Raw genomic sequence first — 12,357 nt, forward strand, 5'->3', positions numbered from 1 at the left:
TTCAAGGTTAAAAAAAGAAAAATATTGTTTTGCTCTTTTAAACTCACATGTGAAGTTATTGTACTCTGACTTGTTTCAATGCCTTTTTTTCCATTACAAATCTATGTGTGGCACAGAAATTATGAATAATTTACACTTTTATGTGTTTACAACAAATAAAGTTTTCTATAATCACTACAAATGAAATAAATCAAACTACTTTAGGTCATAACAGAGCAACAGCAGCAGCAACAGCAGCAGCAATGTTCTGTGTGTATGACCCTTAAAAATGTGAAATATTATAAATAATATTAATACAAAGTGCACTTACCAGTTTCTTTTTAGATTTGTTTCAACTATGAGATGTTGTCAGAAACTTATTTAGTCTGTTCTCAGCTTCCACAAGTCACAGGGAGGAAACACTGAGCAGCTGGCGCCACCTGTCGGTCAGAGAGAGGAGCTGCAGGGAAACAACATAAAAACAGCTGCGTCCTATGAGATCATTTACAACTTAGATAATGAGACACTTTAATCACTGGTGAGTTGTTAATAACATCACAACAGACTGAACAGCTGCTGCTCTGCACTGAACACTTAGAGTTGCTATGTTTTGATGTAATTAATATGTTTTTTCTACTGTAAATATTAAATATTATAGGCTGAAGTCTGGAAGATAAATAAAGAATATGAATATAAGTACATTTATACTTTTTAAACTATAGTTTCTTATTTATTTTTGTGTTTGTTTAGATTTAGTTGCTTTGTATTTTTGTACTTTTACTCATTTGAGTACATACACCGTAGATCCATCTCTCAAACACTGCAACATTTCTTCTGTCATTGTGCTGCTGTGCTGTTTGAATGTTTATCTGAGACTTTTGCCTGAAGACTAAACCTGTAACTTTGTGCTTTAAATAATCAACCTGTTTGAATTGCATGAAGAATATTGATCGTTTAAACTCTAAACCGATCCTAACATCTATAAAATAAAGTATTATAGTTTGTGTTTTACATGCAGACTGTAAATAGGTAATTCAGAGAGAGCTACAACAGGAAATCAGTGAGGAAGGCTGGATAAAGATTTGTGCTCAGATACAAATGCCAATTCATGGAGAGAGTTTCAATGGAAGATAGTAAAAATTTGTTTTAGAACACCTGAAACTATGGCAAAGATAAATTCAAATCAGACAAGTTTATGTTGGAGGGGATGTGGTGAGAACATAGCAACTCACTTACATATATTTCGGCAATGCCCATTGTTAGACAATTTTTGGGAATCAATTTTTACTACTGTGAACAAAGCACTAGAAGTTGAACTGGTAAGAGACGAAACCAGATGTCATTCTCAACAGGAAAAGGATGTAGCTACAGTGTATCCTACACGGTGATGGGAATAGCTTCTCTCATTTTCTCTAAACTGTGAACACAAACCCCAATTTTCAAGCTACATTCACAAAACCTCAGACTCTTCTTGCAAAACCAAACTTTCACCTCAAAACAGTTCAATCTGTGCCCAAAACTGAACTATGTTGTCAAATCGTGCCCCGAGTCAATCAAAATTAAAAACACTACTGAGCAGCCACTAAACACTACATAGACAAATAGAAAACACAACGCTCAGCACATGAAGCTGTAGAAATAAATGTTTATCGTTCACTGTAGCTAAATGCATGTTGTAAAACAAAAAACCTGTGCATTTACACTGTAGCACTTCTCTCCTTCCCTTTCTTTCACCCTCTTCCTTCCCTCCCCACATCCACTTTATCCCCTTTTCCTTCCTTCTTCTTTTTTCTTCCCAGTTCATCCCTCCCTCCCTCCCTCATCCTTTCTTCCTTCACCCTGTCGTCTCTCATCTTCTCCTCTTGCAAAACAAAAAACCTGTGCATTTAGCACTTGTACATAGTAAAAAAAAGAAGTACAAAAACCAGAAATCCTGTGCATTTACAGGTAGCAGTTGTACAGTACAAAGACAAACAGAAATCTTGTGCATTTAGCATTTGTATACCGTAAGCCTACATAAAAAATAAAGTACAAAAATATAGAAATAAAAGAGCATAACTCAGCCACATCATTTCTCTGTACTGGATCAGGCCACAGGACTTCATCCTGAACTGGCTTACAGTAGGCTATATGTGCCCTCACATCATTTGACACAAGTGTTACCAATTTATCAATTTTGAGTTGTTGTGTTCAACCGGTGAAACTTGTGCTTTACTTGTGTTTGACTTTTGCCTGTGCTCAGCATTATGCAACACAGGTGCATCACAATGAAAATGTGTTGGTAAGATGAGTCTAAACAGGTGAAAAGTGCTGATGGTTTTGCCAAAAGAGTGACTGATTCAATCAGTGGGTTCAGGCAACTGAGAATTTGGTTCAGACAACAGGGTTTAGTGTTTTAGCAACTGAGAAAAACTGTAAATGAGGCGCGTTACAAACTACTCAGTGAAGCCGTTCTCCTCCGACTTGGCTCATCTCAGCCACGAAGCTGCTAAACTGTTTTTTTTTTCCTTCTCTCCTTTGGTGAGGGGAGGGAGGAGTAGGGAGGGACGAGACAACCGCATAAGTGATGATGATTGGTTGAGGCAGAGTAAGGTTTCATGCTAAGCCAATCAGAGGCAGTGTTCAGTTTGTACACAAACCACACACGCACGCAGTTTAGCCTCACACACACAAACTAGCAGAGGGAAGCTGCCGAGTTCAGAGGTAAAGTACAGACACTACTTTAATCTCCTTGAGGTAAAAGACAAGAACATAGGCTACATGTGAGGTGTAGCTACATTATGTCCCGGAGCGAAGTGTTTGTCCTCGAGCTTCTGCTCACCTGACTCTGTGCAGCTTCTGCATTAAATCCAAACAGTCCGACACAGCGACGCACTGCTCCTTTAGACTCTAAAGTCTCTGTAGCTCATCAGCCCGGAACTCTTCCAGAGCAGGTACAGCGCAGCGTTGTGACCTCAACCATGGTTGATGAGAGCAGAAATGTTGTTGTTGTAGTGAAAATGGGCGAGCTCGTGAACACGCGAATTTACACAAAGTCAAAATGAGCGATAAACCGCGTATCTCGCGTTTGGTCGCGCGTCACAACTCGAGCGAAAAAAAAGCGTTCCTCGTGTTTGGTGGGAAGCCACGATGAAATAGACGAAGACGATGAAATAGACGAAGACGCGAAGGTCCCGTCGCCATAAAAGAATCGGGTGTATTGCGTCGCAAAAAAAAAAAGTCGCGTCTACCGCGTCTCGCGCCTAATCGCGTCTTTGCGTCACGGCCTTTTACACCGCGGACGTAACGAATAAACGGTGACGGTGTGAACGAACAACATAGAACAGGACCAGACGTGGCGTTGTTTCCTCTTTTCACCGACAGCTCCACTCTCCCTTACTTACACTAACTACTGTTATTGTTGAGGCCAGAGAATTGTGGGACTTGTAGTTTTTGACCAATCGCAGGTTGTGCTCTTTCTTTTTTGTGATTTTCCCGGTTCACACATGTATTTTTTTTTAGGGGCAAATGCGAGACTAAAATTATTGAAGACTTGAACACAATAATTCAACAAATTTAAGACATTTTAAGACCTAAAATTTTGATTTTCAAATTTTAGACTTTTTAAGACCCCGCGGATACCCTGTTATTTCATATAAAAGTTTAAGTGCAAACATATTTAATGATGCTGTGTATTATATATTATATATTTAAGACCATCTTTGAATTTTCTAATAAATGTAATACTTTTTAAGGCCTTAATTTTAGATACATGAATTTAAGACTTTTTAAGGATCCGCGGATACCCTGAGAAGTTGTGCGCTCGCAGCAGGACAGATAATCAGATGGATAATCGGTAAAGTTAATAATTTCACTTAATGTGGCCATGAATAAATTAATTTCGATGTTTCCTGTTATTGTTGCCCAAACGCAAATCTTGAATAGGTCTCCACTGTTTTCACATTTAAAAAGGTCTTTGTTGTCTTTGTACAGACAATATGAGATTTGCTTGTAGGCAGCCACAGCACTTAAAAAACCCACTGTAACCTATTTTCATAGGCACACCAGCCTCGCTTTCAATAAAACACACACTCGCATTCCATAATTGCGATCACTGAAATATATGAAAACAATAAAATACAATTTAAAAATGCCCTTGGAAAGAAAAAGTAACGCAATAGTTACTTTCCCTGGTAACTAGTTGCTATTATAGTGAAGTAGTGGAGTTACTAACTCAGTTACTTTTTGGAAGAAGTAATTAGTAACTATAACTAATTACTTTTTAAAAGTAATGTTCCCAACACTGATCCTACAAATACAAATAGCAGCAAAGAAAGCCATTACATTAAGATGGCTTAAACAGGTGCTGAATAGGTAACAATCCTAAGAAATATTAACACAATGGGGGGAAGAAAAATCACATTTATGTTGAGATTAAAGAAGAAAGTGTTTATAGAAAGATGGAGGTGGTTGATAACTCAAAAGAGTTTTTCTTCGTTAGTTTGTTTTCAAGACTTGAGCTGGATTATAAGTGATACCCAGAGGTGAAAGATAAAAGATATATAGCCTACGTGCTGATGAATTGATTAAGGGTATTTACGCAAAGGGAATTTATAACCCTATGATTAGTTTTATTTTTGATATATTGTTTTTCTTCTCTTTGTCTGTTTGGTGTTTTTGATGTTCCTTGTCTTTCCTTCTTAAAATATTCTAAATTTTGATTTTCTGCATTACTTTTTACACACACATAATCAAACTAATGCTGATTGTTTGTCTACTAAGACCACTTGTAAACTGAATTGTTCGGATGTTGTAAAAGTGGATGTAATTCAGCGCATTCAATTCACTTTTCTGGGGATTAAAAACCTCTTTTCTTTTATTCTTTTGACAGCTCATCATCTACTCTTATGTAAGAAGCTGCTTACGACCATCTGATAACATTAATCTCCTGGAGTTCCCATAGTCACTACACCACCAGCAGGGGGCAGCACAGTCTCATCTTTGTTTTATTGATTTTTTTTTTTTTTAAAGCATCTAAACCAAAATATCAAACACTTTTTTTTTTTTTAATAAAAAGTTGAAGGGACCAAAAGAGCCAGAGAAGAAGCACGTGGCCCTGGAGAGGCATATTTTATTTCATTTGTTGTCAATATACTTCAGGAAACAATATACAAAGCAATGATGTGGTCACCGTTACTGAATGTGTGGTGCAGCTCAGTTATTATAGACTCAATAGATAGTAATGGTGGCAGAAAACAGGCCTTTGCAGCGTCGGACCCTGCTCTTCATGAGTGGAGGGGGGCAAAGGGAGGGCAAGGGGGGCAAATAATAGAGAGATAAAGAGGGGGATGATGGGATGTGCTGGAGAAAACAAAAAACCCTGTGCACGACGACATCATGCCTGTTGAAGATCTCACTGTTGGTTTGTATTTTAAAAGAAAAAGAAGTGAAGGAGGATAAAGGGATAGTTCAACATTTTGGCAAATTGGCCCATTGCCATAATCCCTATAGTCAGAGCAGTAGGTTCGTTACCTTTAATTGTCGGTGCAAGGTGTTTTTAGAACGGCGGAGCAGAGCCGTGAGCTGCTCAGAGCTACGCTACGGAGGCTCATGGGATTTCTTGGTTTCCCTCATCAAATACACAATCCAACAACTCCAAAACGCTCTGGTGGACAAGTTGTGACCTGAACATTCACCACACTATGAGATAATAACAGAACGTTACCAGACAGAGTTGTTTTAGAGGGAAATTCATGCAAAACTGCTGATGCACATTGCCTTCAGGGGCATTTTTCCATCAACAGTCTCTGTATTTCCCTCTAAAACAACTCTGTCTGGTAACGTTGTGTTATTATCTCATAGCGTGGTGAATGTGCAGGTCACAACTTGTCCACCAGAGCGTTTTGGAGTTGTTGGATTGTGTGTTTGATGAGTTTGATGAGGGAAACCAAGAAATCCCATGAGCCTCCATCACGTAGCTCTGCTCCGCCGTTCTAAAAACAGCTTGCACCAACAATTAAAGGTAACAAACCTACTGCTATGACTATAGTGATTATGGCAATGGGCCAATTTGCCAAAATGTTGAACTATCCCTTTTTTAAAGACTTTCAACAAGGCACTAGCGTCCGAACCAAACCAAAACCAACCTATACCGCTCCAATAAAATAACCAGTGCTCGCTTTTTTATATGTTTAATATGTTTATTACAATACATACAGTTCACATTTGACCTTGTGACCGCTCGTTTGCCCAGCACATCTGCCTCTAACCTCAACGCCCACCGCCGCCACAGCTGGGTGAAGACGCCGCCGCCGCTGCTGCTGCTGCTGCTGCTGAACCGGGTGCAGATGAGTGACTAAAGTTATAAATAAAACCTTTTTTTTTCTGTTTTTCTGTTTTGTTTTTCATTTTCTCTGCGTCTTAAAACTTCATTGTTGTTGTGTTGTTGGCGACTGTACAAAGGAATGAACCAGTGGAACAAAAACAAAAAAAATAAGAATAAAAATAAGAAGTAGAAGAACCGATGTGGAGGGTGTGTATGTGTGTGAAGTGACTCAAGACTCAAGGAGGAAGAGGAGGAGGAGGAAGAGGGGGAGGGGGAAGAAGAAGTAGTAGTAGTAATAATAAAAGTGGGAATGGTCCAAAGCAGCACGTCATCATCACATCTCTAATTTATTTATTCATTTATATATATTTTTTTGTTTCTTTTTCTCGTCTTTTTCTTTAAATCACTCACTCCACCACACCACCAGGCACTGTTTTTTGTTTTTGTTATGTTTTCGCTTTTTCAGACTGGGAAACGCAGGGCCACCAGAAGCTGCAAAAAAACAAAAAAAAAAAGGAAAAAAAAACAGAAACAGAAAGAAAAAGAAATAGATCAGTGAACCAGGGGGTGAGGCGATGGCATGAACAGCTCGGGATTCAGACGGTCGTTGCTTCAACCAAGATTATTATGAAGAAGAGAAGGAGGAAGAGGAGGAGGAACCACTTTGACACCAGTGTGTTTATGTTTTAATGTGAATAAAATGGCTTCGCTGCAGCCGCCATCGCACGCCGTTCGCTCGCTCACTCTCTGGTTCTCAGATCCACGAACGGACAAAATGAAGCTTTAAGTCTGCAGACGAGTTAACATGAAGGAGAGGCTAGGCTAATGAACGTAGCCGCCTAGGCGTTGATTAGTTTGGATGTCAAAAGCTTTTGATAGGCATGGCTTTCCATGGCTTCAATCTACAAAACATATTTACAACATAGATAATAACATCTACAAGAAATCTACATTTTTTTTCTCCGTTGAGGGTTTTTTACAAAACCTGTAAATCGCCCCGCCCCCTCCCCCTCCATCCCTCCCCTCCCCGTGTTTTTTTATTCTCTGTCTCTCTTTCTTTCTCCCACTCCCACAACAACGACAGCTCTTCCGTGTTTCCCCACCTCTTGGTTTTTAACCCAGCCCAACGGTCCAAAGGCAAAACCACGACTGCCGCTCCTGTGTGTGTGTGTTTGTGTCTGTCTGTGTTTGTGTGTGTGTTAAGACTGGGCTCAAGAGGAACTGAACAACTGCAGCTTCCAACTATGTGCAATGGGTCTTTTCTTCTCAACCCCCTCACCCCTTCTTTCTCTCTCCCTCCCTCCCTCCCCCTCCCACCCCCAACCAGAAAAACGCTCTCAACTCGCACAAACCAGAAGTTCTCAGACCATGAAGGAATTCTGATTCTTCAACTTTTCAAGTTCTTTGATTTGCTGTCTCAGAAACAGTATCCTGTGGACGGGAGAGAGGACAGGCGTTAGTTCACATCCATACAAACACGTCAACGATACATATAACACATAAATATAGAAACAAACAGCAGCAGTGTTGTTACCTCTGCTCACGCAACGTGGCTTGTATTTCACAGACTCTGACCAAAGACCGGAGGTTTTTGAGCTCGGTGCAGTTCTCCGACATACAGATGCTGCCCATGGTGTGAGCCTCTTCACGTAGCCTCGACGCCTTCAAGGTCAATTCAGAAGAAACAACAATGAGCTTTAATGTGCACAACCAGGACCAGAACCAGGACCATTATAAACTATTATGGGTTACACTTTAAAATAACTTAACACTTCTCAATCCATCATTTATGAAGCATTCTTCCATCACCTTGATCTTTGTTATGATACTTCATCCAACTAGTTTGATTATCTGTCCTTATAATTATTGCTGTTTTTAATCATCACTGTTCATTTTATTTTCTTTATCTGTGTGACTGTACGAAGGAATATAAACTTATTCAATGTATTGTGTTCTGATATACAATTGAAATTTCATAAGAAATACTGTTTAAAAAGAAAAAGATTCTTCCTCCTTTGATACTAATTTTTGCATTTTCCATCTGAGAACAAATGTTTTTTCAACAGTTTCAAACACAGTTTTTTCTAACTTAGTATTTTTCCTAATTTACTTATATTTAAAGGGACAACGAGGAGTTTCTATTTGGTTATAAAAAAGTCTCATATTAATGTGGATGAATCTACGTTACCCACACTTGTTAATGGGCCCATTTTCGATAAATATATCGTTTTGTCTCTATCGTTATTTTGTTATTATTAGTGGTGGCGGAAATGCTGGTCGAGCCGACCAGCGTTTCTTTACTTTCAGTTTCGCGGACGCTGCCTGTCGAGTCATGAGAATAACGGCGCCGAATCGCCGTTTATGGTGGGAACTACGACGGTATGTGATCGTCTTCGAACCTCTGACTTTAATTCTTGATGAATGAAAACATGAGTCTGTCTTGCGCCGGTCAAAGAATTTCACGGTGCGGAGGCTCATAAATGTAGTGTGAAAACGCTTCACTTTTCCAAAACTCCTCGTTGTCCCTTTAAGAGTTATATCAAGTGCTGCACATATCTAGAATATGCAAACCATTAATATCAACCAACAAAGACTTCTTGTACAGTATAACGTGGGTTTGTATTTTCATAAAATAAACTTTTCTCCAAATAATCAGGAAGAATGCTTCATGAATAATGAGTAACAGTGTGTAGTTATCACAGGTTGTAAATAAATAAACCACAGACCTGCTTCTCTGCGTGTTCGGCCGGCCAACCCTGCACGTGTTTGATAAGATTCTCATTGAAGTGGGCGGCGAGGGTGGGGGTGAAGGTGCAGGAGGGCCGGGCTGCGGAGGCGGAGGGGGGGGCGGAGGCAGAGTTGGGGGCATTGCTGCTACTGGAGGCGACGTGGTTGGGACCCGGGGAGGGACTCCTCTGACTGCTGCAAGCAACACAGGAAGGAGGAGAAGAAGGAGAAATGTGAAGAACATCCATAGATATATGAAAACGTGTCATCACGTCTCCTCTAACGACAAATAGTTATTTCAGATTTTAAATGCTGCTTGTACAAGGAAGTGGCCAAAACTAGAAAAACCTACAGTGGATTGACATAATTTATGACATTTTTAAGATGGAAAGAATTACTTTTGCCATACAGCTACAAGGTCTGTTTTTGAAAAGATGGGAAGCGTTTATCTCATGCCATGTTCCTTTTTTTTTCCTTTACAGTTCATTTTAGTGTATATATATTACGTAAAGCAAATTATTCTGTATCTTGCAGAAAATGTTAATAATTAATAAGCTCTGCATTTGAAATAAAATCTTTGCATATCTTATGGTTTATGGGTGCGTAATCGTTTGTTTTTGTCTTATTATCCATGTTATCGTCACTACAGATGTGTATTGTGACATATTTTAAAAGCACCACGTCAGCATTTTCAGCCGTTTGTCTCTACGTGACTGTACAAATAAAGTTATGTTCACACAAATATTAACATGTTTATAATATCCCCAGATCCACTTTGGATTTGGAGAATGACCGACTTTGCTTTCTGGTGTTTTATCGACCAAACAACTTATCAAAAAAATCCATTGTCAGATGAATCAATAATGAAAATGTTAATTAGATACATTTACAGTTGTGACACTTGTCAAGTAAAAGGTGAATCTTCACTAAATGAACACTGAATTTACATTTTAATGAATGTTTTTCCCTTAAAATGTTCAATGTAAACACTCTAACCTGTAGTAATAAATATCTGTCATCAATCTCACTACTTATTTGCTCCTTTTAGTAAATTATTGCACAAACAACTGCATGAAATGAATGAATGAATGAATGAAACTGTAGTTCCTTTAACGACCAGCAGATGGTGCCGACGTGCTGCCGAAGTGAATGACCCGTCCTGTTTAGATGGGTTTTTTTGCCTCTCAAACCATCATTATGATCTAATTATCTATAAATAATCATCAATTTGCCTGTTTTTTGTCATGTTGTTGCATGTTGAGTTGTGAGTTGTGTGCGACCTACCCTTGGCGCTGCAGGGTGCGTGGCGAGGCCGTGGTGACGTCGTGACTGTGCTGCTTATCGCTGGAGAGGGACTGCTGGGACGTGGGCTGGGGATGAGACGCCTGCTTCACCGCTGGCGTGCTCACCTGAACGCATCACCAGGACACAGACATTAAAAACACATTTTCATCGGCAACAAAGCACCAAACGCTTCCGAAATCCATCGTTTCATGGCCACATTATTCAAAAAAGCTCCGCAAAACGACACTGTTTTTGTTGTTTTTAAACTAAAGATGCATCCAACTCCATTTGCAATGATTAAATGTTTTTTTTCACACAACAACCTACTTCCACCCTGCAAACAGGAGCTGTTCAGTAATCTGCAATATGAGTAAATTTATCGAATAACCTTGATAAAGAATTAAAAACGTGCCCATCAGTCACTAAATTTAAAAAGATGTTTAAAACTAAGGTATTCAATGCAATGAATATAAAAGATTATGATACAGTAAGCCAAGTATTAGTAAAAAAAATTAAGATAATAACGTATAATGACAAGGAAAAACCAAAATACGATACACAAGGACAAATGCATTGATTACTAATTAGCAATGAATGTATTGACCTGTGTAATAAGATTGGTACTGCGATGGACAGTCCAGTCCATTGCTATGTACTGTATGTGTGTATATATAATATAATATAAACTAGGGATGCACAATAACTTTTTTTTGAAACCGATACCAATAACCGATAACATACCTGGAGATAAGAAAGACTAGTGAGGAGTTTTGACTCTCTAAATGAAGATATTCTATTAGCAAGCCCTTCAAACATTCGCTAAAAGATATGAAACAAAATGTTTTGATATCTCAAATGAACATCTATTTAAATATGGTGCATTACTTATTGATATAAAAATAAAGGCCTCTAGAATTGATGCAAATATTTTGCATCAGGATTTTAAATAATTTGACCGATAATTACTGCGCATCCCTAACATAAACTTAATAAATTGTAAGACTCTTTCTTAGATAATCTTATTTATTCTTCTCAGTTGAGTTAAAAAAAAAATTGTGTTATCTCGTTACCTAGCTCTGTTATGCAATTTTTAAATAGGGTAGGCAAAATAAGCTGCGGCTTCAGCTTGACATAGTAATCCAAAATGTATGTATATATGTATATATTATGTTCTGTTGAATGGATGAATAAACTACTACTACTCTAAACTACTTTAGACTCAAGTAATCCACACAAGGCTTAAAGTGAAATCTCAGTCGCTTTTTTTTCTCCAGTGTGACTCAAGAGGAAATCTACTTGTGCTGAAACAGGGAGTTAGTTCCTCTACTGGATTTAAATCAGTGTGGTCTCTCTCTTTACCTTTGGCTGTGATATGACGGGCTGCGTGCTGAGATGGGGCTTATGAGGACCGGCGTTGGTCTGTGGTGTGCTGATCCTCGGAGAAACATAGGACCTGGGCGACGAGGCGTCCGACGTTAACAACATCGGCGACTGGTTCGATTGCTGAGCTGTTTATAGAGATATGAAAAAAAAGGAGGGACAATAAGGGATCAATAAAGTCGAGAAAATTCAATATCCAGCAGCAGGAAACACCACAGACGTTTTCTTGTTCTTCAGACACTTGAGTTTTCAAGCACCTTCAGTAGGAAACTAATTGAAACATTAAAGTGTCAGTACAAAGAGAAATATGTGAGATGTTGCCCTTGACACAAATACAAATATAGTTTGTGTGAAAGGCTGCAACAAAGGTGAGGAAACAGACTTTATGATATCAATATTAAACAAAAGGTGTTAACCTCAGAGGAAATATTAAAACACTTAAACCCTCCTGCTTCTGTGAGGCGTTCACTTACCTTGGTTGGAGAGTTGAGCAGCTTGAGAGAGGATAGTAGTGATATTAAAAGCCGATGGTCCAGCAGTGAGGATCTTATGAAGCATCGACTGTAATGAAGCTTGTGTGACAGCAGCTGTGAGAACTAGAGAGAGATGTGGAAAGAAAAATAAATGAAAGTTTGTCAGAGCAGTGATACAGATCTGTTGCTGCAGTGTGTCAAAGTTAATCT

The 12,357-nt window shown here is 38.9% G+C and overlaps 1 protein-coding gene across 2 annotated transcripts in view; it reads right to left on the minus strand.

Annotated features, from left to right (window-relative positions):
• LOC146966272 (WW domain-containing adapter protein with coiled-coil-like) overlaps positions 1-12,357 on the minus strand; it is a 33,932-nt gene that overhangs the window by 1,996 nt on the left and 19,579 nt on the right. Inside the window, exons 8-13 of one of the 2 annotated variants that reach the window (XM_085762653.1) lie at positions 12,148-12,270; positions 11,654-11,802; positions 10,295-10,419; positions 9,010-9,205; positions 7,818-7,945; positions 6,152-7,714 (exon numbers count right to left, since the gene is read on the minus strand). In XM_085762653.1, coding sequence (XP_085618779.1) covers positions 7,645-7,714; positions 7,818-7,945; positions 9,010-9,205; positions 10,295-10,419; positions 11,654-11,802; positions 12,148-12,270 — 791 coding nt within the window. In that variant the 3' untranslated portion in view covers positions 6,152-7,644. Of the gene's footprint in view, positions 1-6,151; positions 7,715-7,817; positions 7,946-9,009; positions 9,206-10,294; positions 10,420-11,653; positions 11,803-12,147; positions 12,271-12,357 lie in introns of those variants that run through there. The other variant, XM_085762654.1, reaches the window with a different exon arrangement.

Source organism: Trachurus japonicus, chromosome 20, assembly GCF_045865225.1.
Source record: "Trachurus japonicus isolate A0001 chromosome 20, Traja_1.0".
Taxonomy (NCBI): domain Eukaryota; kingdom Metazoa; phylum Chordata; class Actinopteri; order Carangiformes; family Carangidae; genus Trachurus; species Trachurus japonicus.